At 43.1% G+C, this 11,905-nt stretch overlaps 2 protein-coding genes across 4 annotated transcripts; both read right to left on the bottom strand.

Annotated features, from left to right (window-relative positions):
* Positions 1 to 118: 118 nt before the first annotated feature.
* Positions 119 to 1,942, bottom strand: and4 (actinodin4). Its single transcript, XM_029513062.1, has 3 exons — positions 1,827 to 1,942; positions 1,573 to 1,733; positions 119 to 1,113 (listed from the first exon to the last, which is right to left on the bottom strand). Exons 2-3 carry the CDS (start codon positions 1,729 to 1,731, stop codon positions 328 to 330), a joined length of 945 nt encoding a protein of 314 aa, XP_029368922.1. The 5' UTR covers positions 1,732 to 1,733; positions 1,827 to 1,942; the 3' UTR covers positions 119 to 327.
* Positions 1,943 to 3,122: 1,180 nt separating this feature from the next.
* Positions 3,123 to 11,879, bottom strand: mcm7 (minichromosome maintenance complex component 7). 3 transcript variants are annotated; one of them, XM_029512446.1, is made up of 15 exons: positions 11,849 to 11,879; positions 9,521 to 9,600; positions 8,781 to 8,945; positions 8,564 to 8,688; positions 8,304 to 8,484; positions 8,072 to 8,209; positions 7,787 to 7,936; positions 7,530 to 7,644; positions 7,322 to 7,453; positions 6,823 to 6,906; positions 6,261 to 6,472; positions 5,891 to 6,156; positions 5,612 to 5,780; positions 4,436 to 4,545; positions 3,123 to 3,767 (listed from the first exon to the last, which is right to left on the bottom strand). In XM_029512446.1, exons 1-15 carry the CDS (start codon positions 11,877 to 11,879, stop codon positions 3,542 to 3,544), a joined length of 2,184 nt encoding a protein of 727 aa, XP_029368306.1. In that variant the 3' UTR covers positions 3,123 to 3,541. The 3 variants fall into 3 exon arrangements, with proteins under 3 accessions (XP_029368306.1, XP_029368308.1, XP_029368307.1); XM_029512448.1 differs by lacking the exon at positions 11,849 to 11,879 and adding an exon at positions 11,340 to 11,375 and having other exon boundaries at positions 3,542 to 3,767; XM_029512447.1 differs by lacking the exon at positions 11,849 to 11,879 and adding an exon at positions 10,241 to 10,599 and having other exon boundaries at positions 3,542 to 3,767.
* Positions 11,880 to 11,905: the final 26 nt, after the last annotated feature.

Consider the following 11,905-nt stretch of genomic DNA (forward strand, 5'->3'; position numbering starts at 1 on the left):
CAATGGAAGGAGCAGACATCTTTGTGAGCAGATATTGAAAACCCAAGAATCAGTTTTGTCACAATTGTTTTTTATATTTCAAACATCATCTTCATGACATATTTGTATGGATGGGTTTTTTTTTACATGCTAACAGTGATGGCAAATACACAATGCTGTCAGTTTTAATAAGGTTGAAACAACACTTGAACTTAGTAATGCTTTGGTACAGGTTGTTTACAGTGGCCGCAGTGACTTGTATGCAAACGTCAAGGTACATACACCACAAATTATGGAAATTGTGCAACTCTGATTTTTGGGAGTTTCCTCTGACTCATCCTGGATGTCTTACTGACTGTCCTCTGCAGGCTCATCAGCAGCATCAGCAGGCTCTGGGTACTTGAAGCGGACTGGGTCGTACAGATCATCCCTGGGGTCATATGCTTTGGGGTAGAAGTAAGGGTAGGGGAAGACAGTTAATTTCTTCTCAATGGGTGCAGGAGGGGGTGTCTCCTCCACAGGCTCCTCTTTCTCCTCCTCAACAGGTGGGGGTGGTGGTGGTGGGACAACAATCTTCCCTTTGATAGGCCTGGGTGGGTGATCAATCAGGCAGTCGGGGTCCCAGTAGGGGTCACAGTCATACTCCATGCCCTTGAATGTGCGGATTGGGGCAGGAGGAGACTTTTTGACCAGGATGGGTGGAGGTGGAGCTGACTTCTTCGGTGGGGGTGGAGGAGGTTGAGGCACTGCCATGGGGGCTGGTGCAGCCTTCTGCGGGGTGCAGTGCGGGTGGTAGCGGGGGTCGCACAGCACGGGGACAGCACCGCTGGGAAGGTAGACAATGTGGGGTTTGCAGAGGGGGTCCTTCTGGTTGCACAGGTATAACACATCAGCCTGGGAAAGGGACGGAGGAGCAGGAGGAGGGGGAAGGGTCCCTGGGGGCTCTGTGGGCTTTGGGACCCCTTTCATTGGGGGTGGAGGAGGAACAACTTTGCACTTCTTGTCTGTAGCTGGGTCGCACATGATCATCGGTACCCCCAGTTTGCTCTGGAAATAGGAGGCATTGGGGCCGTAGGCGTGCTCCAGGTACCTCATCTGCTGGTAGAGCATCCGCAGTTTGTCGATCTCATAGAGCTGAGAGATGGAACAAACTTTAATACTTTCATAGGGATTGTACTTATGGATAAAACGACAATTAGTTTTTCCCATTTTGAGCAAAATTGCGTTAACTGAGGTAAGAATTCAAATCTGGATATCATCTTAAGTCTTCTGGTTGTTGTTTTAATGTTGCTCTCTTGGTAGCATCCATCTCTAAAATCAGAATTAAATCCAAACAAACCATTCTCCAAATTAAATGGGGAAATATCTCACACGATCCCACAGTTTGAGATGCTTATCAACAGAAATCTGAACAGCGCACAACCATCTCTGGTCAGCAGTGATGGAAGTTACATATTGTGATGTAGTGAAAAATACAGCATTTTCTACATTGACAGGGACTCTGGGGTGTTTTTGTTTCACAGCAGGAAAATGTTCCAGTCATTACAAACAGTGGGACATGGAACACATGGAAACGTGTAAGATGTGTCTTACCCCCTCTGTGTGTCCGATGCTGCTGTAGTATCTGTAATAAGACTGGAAGTCTGGGTTTCCTCTGTACCATCGAGGATCCACGTTTCGCTTCGGTCTGGAGTGAGTCAGGAAGTCATTTGCCTTCTCTGAGTTGATGTTAAGGTGACTGAGAGGAACCATTTCTGTGAAAAGAAGAGTTGACATCTTAAGTCCTGTAAAAAGAAATGCTTCATGTTCAGAAATGACAAACAAACAGCCAGCAGAGAGGTAATTACCTTCCTGCTTCAGGGTGCTCAGTAGTGATTTGGCCTCCAGCAGCCCTGGAAGAGGAAACTAATTATTTGTTGGGTTGAAATTTCCCTAAAACTTTGAAATACTTTGAACAATGAAGAATCAAAACTGACCTGGGAGCAACACCAGGCAGCACACAGCCGGCCCCAGCCATAATGTCGAAATCATCTTGAACCCCTGCAACATTTAGAGAAAACAAAAGGAACTGCCATTTTAGCCATTTCACAGGACAAATTAAAGGATATAAATGTTCCATATAGGAAAAAAAGATTTATCTATATGTATAACATATAATACACATTTCTTATGAAGACACAAAATATGATGAAAAGCGATAACTTCGGACCATGTAACTGAATCCTGTTACCATTTAAATAATGTTCCACTCACCTGGCTCAGGAGGCTGTCTTCACTGGACCACGAGTCCTGGGTGGGTTAAATACTGAACTCAGTGTCAGGCCTGCTGAAATATTATCTCCTGTCCAATAGGAGTTCACCAACTTTGACACCAATACCTTGTCTCCACCTCTGTCTTTAATAGCGTTTAATATGGTGCCTTTGGCGCCAATTAAGAATAAAAAGCCCCCAGACTTCAGCAGCAAAGCCATAAAGAGAACAGACTTCAAATGGAAACTCCCCATTAAGTCTGGAAGGAAAGCATCGCCTGCTGGGACATCTGCAACTGTGGGGAAAATGCTGCCTACTAACACAATATCTCATCCAAAAAAAGAAAAACACACAGTAAAAGATGGCATACGGCAGCCTTGAATGTGCCTTAATGAGTTTTTAAAGGATTTCTAAAATGGAGTTATTTGAAGTTATTTTTACCAAATGAACACCTTTTTCAAAAATGTTATTTTCTTTCAGTACTTTTGACACATATTGCTGATAAAACCTTCATATTCAAACTGAACATTTCTACTTTTGGCCTTCTTTCAACAGCTTCACTCAACAGTAATCCTCCTCCCACGACTGTTACTAGTCTTATCTTTTAGAAAGTGGGACAAACAAGCTGGTTGAAGATTAGACCTTGAGCTTTAAGTGGCTGTAAAGAGCATTTTTTGCCGTTTTACAGACTTAAATAATGAAAATAATTCTAACTTACAGAAGTATGTGTTAGCGTCTTTTAAAAGAAATATGCGTAAAAGATGTCAGTGAAAGTGGCAATTATGTTAACAAAGCTGCTCCACTAACAAAACAGGTGTTCAGGGATGATAGGTACCTCATTCATCCTGTTTCATGAGCACAAAGGAGGAAAACACACATCAAGTACAGCAAAGTACTGAACCATCGATTTATTATAACTATTGTCACAATACAAGGCTCAATATAATTTATCTTGCCCGATTTGCATTACAGGATATAAAATGTACAGGAACGCTCCATTTAAGCTGGACGTTTTAGGCTCTAAACTGCAAACAGCACAACACCGAGTTGACGTATTTACAAGCAATTTACTGGTGAACAGGAATCTCTAAACATAAAACTCTATCGACCTCCAACAGCAGGAATTTTGGCAAAAATAGTCATCCTTAAAAAAAAAACCAAAACAAAACAACAACTGTCCAGGTTTTGTTTGACATTTGAGACAAAATGCTGGAGGAGGAAAGATAAAGAGCTGCGATACAAGTCCATAGAAAACCCACAACAAAGTTTTCCCTCTAGGTGTCCGAAACACATTGCAGACGCCCCATGTTCTTTAGACGAAAGTGATGCGGGTACGAGCCTGGTTGACCTGCCACACATTCAGCTCCTCGTATTCCTCCAAGGCCTCCTGGAACTGGGCAGGGGTGAAGCCCCGGGAGACACAACGCTGCTCTGCCTCGGCCATGCGGACGACCCCGCCAGCTCCACCACGGCCGGCCACGCCCTCTGTAGCGAGCTCACGAACCAGAGAGAAGATGACATCAGCTGGACGCTGAGTCCTGTACAAAAAGAATGACAAATTTTTTATTTTTTTATATAATATATTGTGTGTAAATAAAACCCAATCAGGTTGGTGGATATGGGGGACTAAAAACTGGGGCGCTGCACATCCTCACCCCGCAGAAACAGTGTTTCACTTGCTTGCTTCACCTAGAGCCACAAATAGTTGTGCAACTAATGAGTTTGAAAAGCCTGAGAGCTTGAATGAGAAGTACCTCACAGTGTAAAGTGGGTGCAAATGGAACCGGCTGTGCAGTGGACAAAGGACCCCACCCAGCTGTTCAAACAACGTATAATGCATCAGTGTATAACTATTTTAAAATGACAACATTTAAGTCCAGATATTTAGAGTAGAAACTTTTCTCCTTCAATTGTAATAAAGACTCCTGGAAGTTTTGGAGCACTGCCTGAAGAACAGTTTATGGTGAAGGGGTGTGAACATGTCGCTGCTCTTAAAGCCTGTTTGGGTGAACAGGCTGCCATGTGAGCAGAGTGCCGTAAAAAAGTAGTTTTACAGCCACCTCCAGGATATGCAGCTACTGTTACGGGCATATGAGAGGCCCATAAAACGGGTTTTAGTCAAGGCGGCATCCGGTCACTCGTGTTATGTGGAGCTGGTGCTGACTTAGTACTATCATTAAGGCAAGGTCTGAGGGTTCATACTAACCTTTTGCCGCTGGATTTGTCAGCTTGTAGCGAGTCCTTGGACATCTCCATCAGTCTCATTGCCTCATTGACGTCTTCCTTCTCCACACTGTCCATCATGCGAAGACGAGCCTGCATGAGGACAAAACGGTCAAGAGTGGAGACTGTTAGTGAAATACTATCAAACAAATACAAAAAAAATACAAAAATTTTGCTCAAAAGCAGATCCATCTTGATGAGGTAGGCTGCGCTGTACCGGCACTGTCAGACCGAGACAAGTGCAATGCCCTCTGGGATGGTCGGCAATTGCCCAAGTCTCCGCCTCTCAACACCAGCTAGTCTTTCATATTTAAACCTGAGACAAATGCTAAAAAAAGGGAACACTATGAAAACCAGGTCTTAGAATACAACATATTGATGACAGCTCTGGCCACAGTCAGTTTTGCATGGGTTTGCACAGCTGCACCTAATGCACACAGGCTGACTGCCCACCCTGCAAAGCTGGCCAGGATCAGAAAAACCTTTGTCAGCATCTCACAGTTGTGAAGGTGCAACAAATCATCTGTAGTATGAGGATGGACACTGAGTTCAGTTAATGATTTCAACATTGCAAAATTATTGTCTTTTAGTTGTGGCAGCAGTTTGCCCCCTTGTGGAGATCAGTGTGGAGCACAGTGCCAAGCTGTCTGCATGAAGTGCTGGTTTTGCAGTAGGTGGAACACTGCTACCTGCACAAACAGCACTTTTGGCACCCAGAGGCCAGGACACCAGATAGCACTCCTCAAGGAAGTATTAGCTTTTTATTTACAAGCCTGCTACTCCAAGCCTGTTTTAAAGCTTCTAACAGTTCATGCATTCACTTATCCCTCTGGTTTAATATTGTCGAGATTGGGCTGAGCTGATTGGAGATTGCATGTCCAGCGTGGGAAAGAAGTGCTCACACTGCAGTAGGCCAGGTTATGATCACTACCTGCACTGTAAGCACTTTATCTCACACTGGACTATTGGAGACAGCACACAGAAGGATAAAAATCACATTTTACAATAACCACAAAAACCAAAAGGGTCAAAGCTTTCAGCTAAGGCCCACAATTTATAAAAAATAAACTTAGACATGATGAGCAATATTATTTTGGCAGACATCAACAGATTAATAAATTCTTTGTTTTGACCAGATTTGGAAAAGTGAAATTCTCACCAAGGCAGTGGAGAGACGGAGGATGGAGAGCAGGGTACGGGCAGAGGTAAAGGTGGTGTCTTTGCTGACTCTGGCCTCTTTCCTCATTTCCACATAGGCAGCAGTGATGTAATCAGCCAAGGACTCAGGCACCACAGGCTGCCGCTTCTTACACAAAGCAATGTAACGTCTGAAGGGAAAGAATTTTAACGTGAGTTGCTGGTTGCAATGCCGTTAAAACTCATTTTTGTTTAACACTGGGGGGGAAAATAAATAAATAAATGAAAATCAGGTCATCACCTCATCAGCTTCATGCTAATGGGGGTAAAGTGAGTTGGCGGCTGGCGACAGTGCTGGTGGACATAGGTGATATGTTGGGCCAGACGCAGATCGGCATCAGCATCTGGTTTGTCCTGGATCAGCCAGAGCAGGTCAAAACGGGAGAGCAGAGCAGCCGGCAGCTGAATGTTCTGCTCAATGCTCTTCTTGGGATTGTAACGGCCATATGCAGGGTTGGCTGCAGCTAGAATGGCGCACCGGGCATTAAGGGAGGTCATGATGCCCGCCTGGAGAAGCAAGACAAACAGTCAACATTTGTTTCACAGACACAAGCCAGCTTATCTGTTAGTTGGTACATTAAGCCACTACTATCAACTTTTCCCCCATTTACCTTTGCAATAGAGATGGTCTGCTGTTCCATCACCTCATGGATGGCTGTACGGTCTGCGTCAGCCATTTTGTCAAACTCATCAATGCAGCAGATGCCTAAATCAGCCAGCACCAAAGCACCGCCTTCCAGGGTCATTTCTCCAGTAAGGGGGTCACGCATCACCGCTGCCGTCAGGCCGACACCAGATGATCCTCGACCTGTCGTGTACTGGCCTGACAGCCACAGGGGAGGGGGAGGAAAAAGTTGTAGGCTGAAGCGGTGCAGGTTTTGACAGAGCCTTCTTATTGTTTAATTAAACCAAGATTTTCTGAGAACAATATAATGTGGAAGCAGAAACTATAGTTGCAGCTACTCTATAATTTCGTAATCATCGAAGTATTCAAAAGATTACACACAAAAAAAAAAAAAAGGTCTAACCCTAACCCTTTTCTACAGTCACTCCATCACATCTTAAGTTAATATTTTACCACGTAAACCTTAATGGGGAGGGGAAAAAAAAGCCTTACTAGATAAAATATTAAACCAGACGCAGGACTTTTACTCTCTGAAGGAATGAACTCACTTCGAGGAGCCAGACGGTCAATGTAGGACAGCAGCTGGGACTTTGCAACTCCGGGATCTCCCATAAGGCAGATATTTATGTTCCCTTTAAGGAAAAGAGCCAGGATGGATGTTAGTGACTAGAAGAGTTATTGAGGACTATTTCTTGTGTTTAAGGCATCACCTTATTGTCTGAGCATTTTTCATAAAGCAAATAAAATTCAACTCTTGCAACTCCTATTAAAGTGTTTTCTAATTCAATAAACCAAGTCTCAAACATTTAAAGTAACTGTCAATAGACTGTTAGGTTCAAAGTTACCGTAAAACTATTGAGATAAGAATTTTTGGCTATTAGACATTTAGTGGAGAGGACAATTATTTTTCTGTTTGATGGGATGCAATCAAAAGCAATACCTGCTTTTCCAGGGGTTACAATTTGCTGCTCTGACAACATGTGTCCCCATCTGAGATAAAGTCTGGAACTGACCTCTATTTGTTAATGGCTTCACAGCAGTCCTTACCTCTTATTTTCATGCCTTTCGGTGCCTGCTCTACTCCTCCAACCAGCAACAGCAGAAGAGCCTTTTTCACATCTTCATGTCCATAAATCTCCGGTGCGATCGAGCCAGCTAGTTTTTCATAAAATCCCTCATCTGGAATATAGAATAGTCACTTTAGATTCTGGCATTTATGGAGTTAATGTAGTTTCAGTGGAGAAAGATGAGTTACCTGTGATACTTCGCAGCTCCTCGTCAGTCAGCTCTTCGTTACCAAGCTCATCATCCTCTGTCTTGTTCATGAGTGTGATGCAGTGCGCCTCCAGATATGTTTCAGAGAGGAGACCCTAAAATCACCACAACAAGAAGGAAGTTAAGTCTTTGGGAAGGGTTATAGTTCAGGATGATGGACATTTGAAGTCCTTTCTTATAGGTTAGAGCTTGGCATGTGGTGCAGTCTGGATTGATACAAAAGCACCCAAAACTCACCTGAACAGCTTGTTTAAAACCTGTGGACAGAAGAGGGAGGAAGACTCCTGTGATGGCTACATGGTCTCCTGGTTGGGCAAGACGTGTGTTTTCTCCACGGGCGTATACTGACATACTCCTTGGAATATTACCAACTGGCACCTGATCACTCTACAAAGATAACAAAATAAACTGATTGAATAGACTGAAGACACTAGCAACAATTTCTAGCAAAAAAAAAAACAAAAAAAACAACAACAAAAAACTAAATAAATAAATGTTTGTCATTTGTGACTAGCTTCTTACATGTTCTTGAATACGCAGCTCCTGGAATTTGACAAATTTGGAGCCTCTGGTCTGTAAGTAGAGACGTCCTCCAGATTTATTGGTGACACACTCTTGGCTGGGGCACATGACAAGTGGCATGAAGGAGGGAGATTGGATCTGAAAAACAAGGGTGGGCATTAGAAAAGGTGTCTGCATTTACATCTTATGCCAAGCCTTAAAATCATCAAAACAGGTTAGAAACCAATCTTACTGGTTGATAGGTCTCAGCACCACACTGGTCACATGTGTAAGTAGCTACAGCCATCATTGGTTTGACCTCAGTAGCACGTGTCACTATGCCTCGCACCGTCACCAGGTGCCCAATGCTTTCAGCTCGCACATCCCGCACCACTTTAGGTTTTGTGGTGGTGGGGGGCTTGAAGTAAAGCTCGCTGTGAACAGAAGATAAAGTTTGTAAGAAATTATAGTATGTTATAGTAAATGTAAATGAAAATGTAATGTTTAACTTACAATCTCCTCATGAGTTCAGGTGGGTATTGGTTGCGTGGATCTCGGGTGTCTGCAGGGTCACGGCCCCTCTGCTCCATCATCAGCCTGTGCTCAATGTACACATCCAGGGAATCTTTGGCCACAACCTGGACAAAATGATGCATGTATTTCCAATTTTACAAACATGTATGCAATAGGTGCATTGTAGTTAGACTTCAAAAATAAAATATGTCCGTACATCTCTTTCTTTGTACTCTGGTAACAGTTCGTGTACAGCATCAGCAAACAGGCCTGTGTAGCGTTTGGCATTCTCACAGATGTTCTCGACCAGCTCGGGGTCTTCCTCAGCCACGTTGTCCAGTTCCACAAAAAGAGACACCTGCTCCCTGTGGGCCAGTGCCACCTGTACACAGACAATTAAATGAGCCACTTAGTTACATGACCTAGCCTGCAGCTTAAATAAACATTGACACCTATACACAGTCAAACTTGGCCCAGCTGTGCTCTTGATGGCAACAAAAGATTCTCTCAACTTTCAAATCTAACCCGATTACAGTATTTGGCATGTTTTGAAAATACATTAGGGCAATTTTCTTCCTTGTATACAATATTTACATTAATTATAATATTTTGATTTAATTTGCTCTAATCAAAGCAAAAAAAAAAAAAAATAAACATTTTCTCCAACCACTTGATAAAAGCTTATAAATTTTGTACCAAAAAAGTAATCTCTTCAACAAACAAGCGTTCCAGCATCTAGATTAATAGAAGTTACAATTCAATGAGAATTAGATAAATGATGTAATTATTATGTAAAATAAGACAAAAGAGTAATGAAAACTGTAATTGATAAGACTTGTTCTGTTTATCGTGATGATCTAAACCTTCCTAGTAAGACCCAAAAGGGGTGGGTATTAGAAAAGGTCAAGTCAAGTCTGAAAGCTACGCCCGTTTTTACTATTTGTTTACTATACTTACAAGCTGAGCTCCATATTTGAACACCTTCTTCCCATTGTCATCCTCTGTGTAAAACTCTTGCAGGAACCTTTTGCATTTTTCTGCAAAACACACAGACCAAAAAAAAAAAAACAAAACAAAAAACACCACCACCCACATTTAGCTTCATTTCACAGCAGGAAATGACAAGACAGGCCACATCCAGCAGACACTGGGTGGAGATTGTTTATTAGCAATATGTGCACACAAAGAAATCATTGTTTACTGGTTTTAAGTTTACATTTGTTTGAACGTTAAAGCAGCTTTTTTTGGAGGGGTGGGGGGGTTGGAAGGTGTTGGAAGTGTTGATCAGCACCCCTGCAAGTGGGCCTACGGACTGGGAGCTAAAATGTTGTCCTGCGACGACCCCCTTTGTTGAGTAACATGGCATCCTGTAATCTCGATGAGTCACTATTGCCTACAGTAAAGCTCAAACTGCCACTGATGTGCAGCGTGTGCCAAATTCCCCTCGAGTGCATCTACTGTCGCTGTTTTGGAGTGAAATCACTGACATTACACGGCAGATCGCTTCACAGCCGAAAAATGTAAATACAACAGCAGGCGCGCTCAGTTCAGTGTCCATTTTTTTTAGAGGAAAATATCCCTCACTTCTCGAAAGAAGCATAACTACTAACAATATTCAATTCTTCGTCGCAAGAAACGAAACTCGCGTCAGCACGATGATTAAAATGTCCCACTTACTTTGATGCTGTGGCAGATAGGGAGCAGCTTTGCTTTATTATTTCTCTCTTCGAGGATGTTATTGTAAACAAAGCAGCACATGGCTTTTGTGCCCCGTCACTCCGATATCCCTCCGCGGCCCCTCCGCTCTGAAAAGTAATCCCGGGCTGTTGTTTTCAGACGGCGACCAGCCATCTTCCGACGTTAGCACGGGTTAGCTCGGCTGTTAGCACGGCCGGCTCACCGATGCTAGCCATTGTTCTTACCGGGGCGACGCCGTCCATTTAATCGTTTAATGTTGGTGCACATTAAATTAAAACCCCCGACGACTTGGTTTAATTGAGCAATTAAATGCACAAGCTGGAAAACGATTAAAGTCGGAAAAGTTTTGGTTTTAAAACGAGAAGCGAACCAAATAATTGGTTTAGTTGGTTAAAATAAAAAAAAAAAAAGGCAGCTAAACTTCATTACTAACGTAGATTTTAAAATATTAATTCACGTCGCGACGTCTGAAACATTAAATTGAATATAACATTTCTACGACATTAAAGTCAGTAAAGTTGTACTTTACTGGTTGCGGGTAAAGTATAGTTAAACAGTTTCTATCTACGTCCCAACAAGAGTTACTAATATGAGTTTGTATTAACAAACTGAAGGAACAGTTAAAGAAAATGTCACTTTGATGCTCACTGACAGTCGAGCTAACCAGCTAGCATAGCAGGAGCAGCTGAGAGGATGTTTGGAGGAAGAATAAATTACATCTGTTATCTTTAAATGCCGCAAAGTGGCGGAGAAATAAATTGCAGGTAGGCTGAGTTATGATGAAGTGATATACAACCGTTTTCAAGCTGTTTGTGTTGAAACACGTTAAATTATTGCATGGTTTCACATTTAGGAATCGTTTAACAATAAACGAAAGTTTTAAAAAAAGTTAAAAAAAAAAAAAAAAAAAAAAGCCGCTAGATTCACACAACTGATCCGGTTCAGTATCAGTATGCCGGGTTTCTGAGCGATTTGAGAAACTTGTGTTGGACTTATAAAGTGGCGTTTCAATGGACTGAAAAGGCTACACACCAAACGAACAAACGCCTGTGTGTGTCCGTGTGTGGTAGGAACTTGCCAAAGGTAATGTGCGGTGATAAAGAGGTGCCTTCTCGCTGATGTGCAGCTTGTTGTCGGACATGTGGCTGCTCTCTGCCGCCTGCTCCTTTGTTTGAGCGGGTCCATCCGGGTCACTGTGGACTCGGGGACAATGCCTGCCTGACTCGTTCCCACCGAGGCATGCCAGAAAAGTTAGCAACTTTTAAAAGTTGTCGACATGGACCCACATCACGGATCTGCCGAGCACACACACCTCACTTGCACGCCGATACGCGCTTAACTCTGAATTTTGGAGTCTGACAATAGTCAGGGAGGAGGGAAACATTAGGTAACACTGTGGGGGCCGAACAACACGACTTTGGCTCCATCTACACAGTAAATTAGCTGACTTTGTGCCCAGTACAGCCCAAGTTCGACCATCGATGCGGTTCCGAAGATCATTTTGCTGTACACGTTAAGTTATAAGCTCACAGTCATTTAGGCCAGCCTGTTGCTGCCATGCCGTTATTGGGAAAGTTAACTCATTACCTTTCTCTGCCGCATAATCCTTACGAGCCATGGCTGCAAACGGTGACTCCTGGGCGA

This window comes from Echeneis naucrates, chromosome 10 (genome assembly GCF_900963305.1).
Source record: "Echeneis naucrates chromosome 10, fEcheNa1.1, whole genome shotgun sequence".
In the NCBI taxonomy this organism is placed as follows: domain Eukaryota; kingdom Metazoa; phylum Chordata; class Actinopteri; order Carangiformes; family Echeneidae; genus Echeneis; species Echeneis naucrates.

What these genes read in the sequence shown, in the direction of transcription:
- mcm7 (XM_029512446.1), bottom strand. Translation starts at nt 11,879, where the DNA reads ATGGCTCGTAAGGATTATGCGGCAGAGAAAG. An exon ending in CAGAGTACAAAGAAAGAGAT is followed by an intron (nt 8,689 to 8,780) that starts GTACGGACATAT and finishes CATTTTGTCCAG; the next exon opens with GTTGTGGCCAAAGATTCCCT. An exon ending in GAAAGGCATGAAAATAAGAG is followed by an intron (nt 6,907 to 7,321) that starts GTAAGGACTGCT and finishes TTTTCCTTAAAG; the next exon opens with GGAACATAAATATCTGCCTT.
- and4 (XM_029513062.1), bottom strand. Translation starts at nt 1,731, where the DNA reads ATGGTTCCTCTCAGTCACCTTAACATCAACTCAGAGAAGGCAAATGAC. An exon ending in GCATCGGACACACAGAGGGG is followed by an intron (nt 1,114 to 1,572) that starts GTAAGACACATC and finishes TCCATCTCTCAG; the next exon opens with CTCTATGAGATCGACAAACT.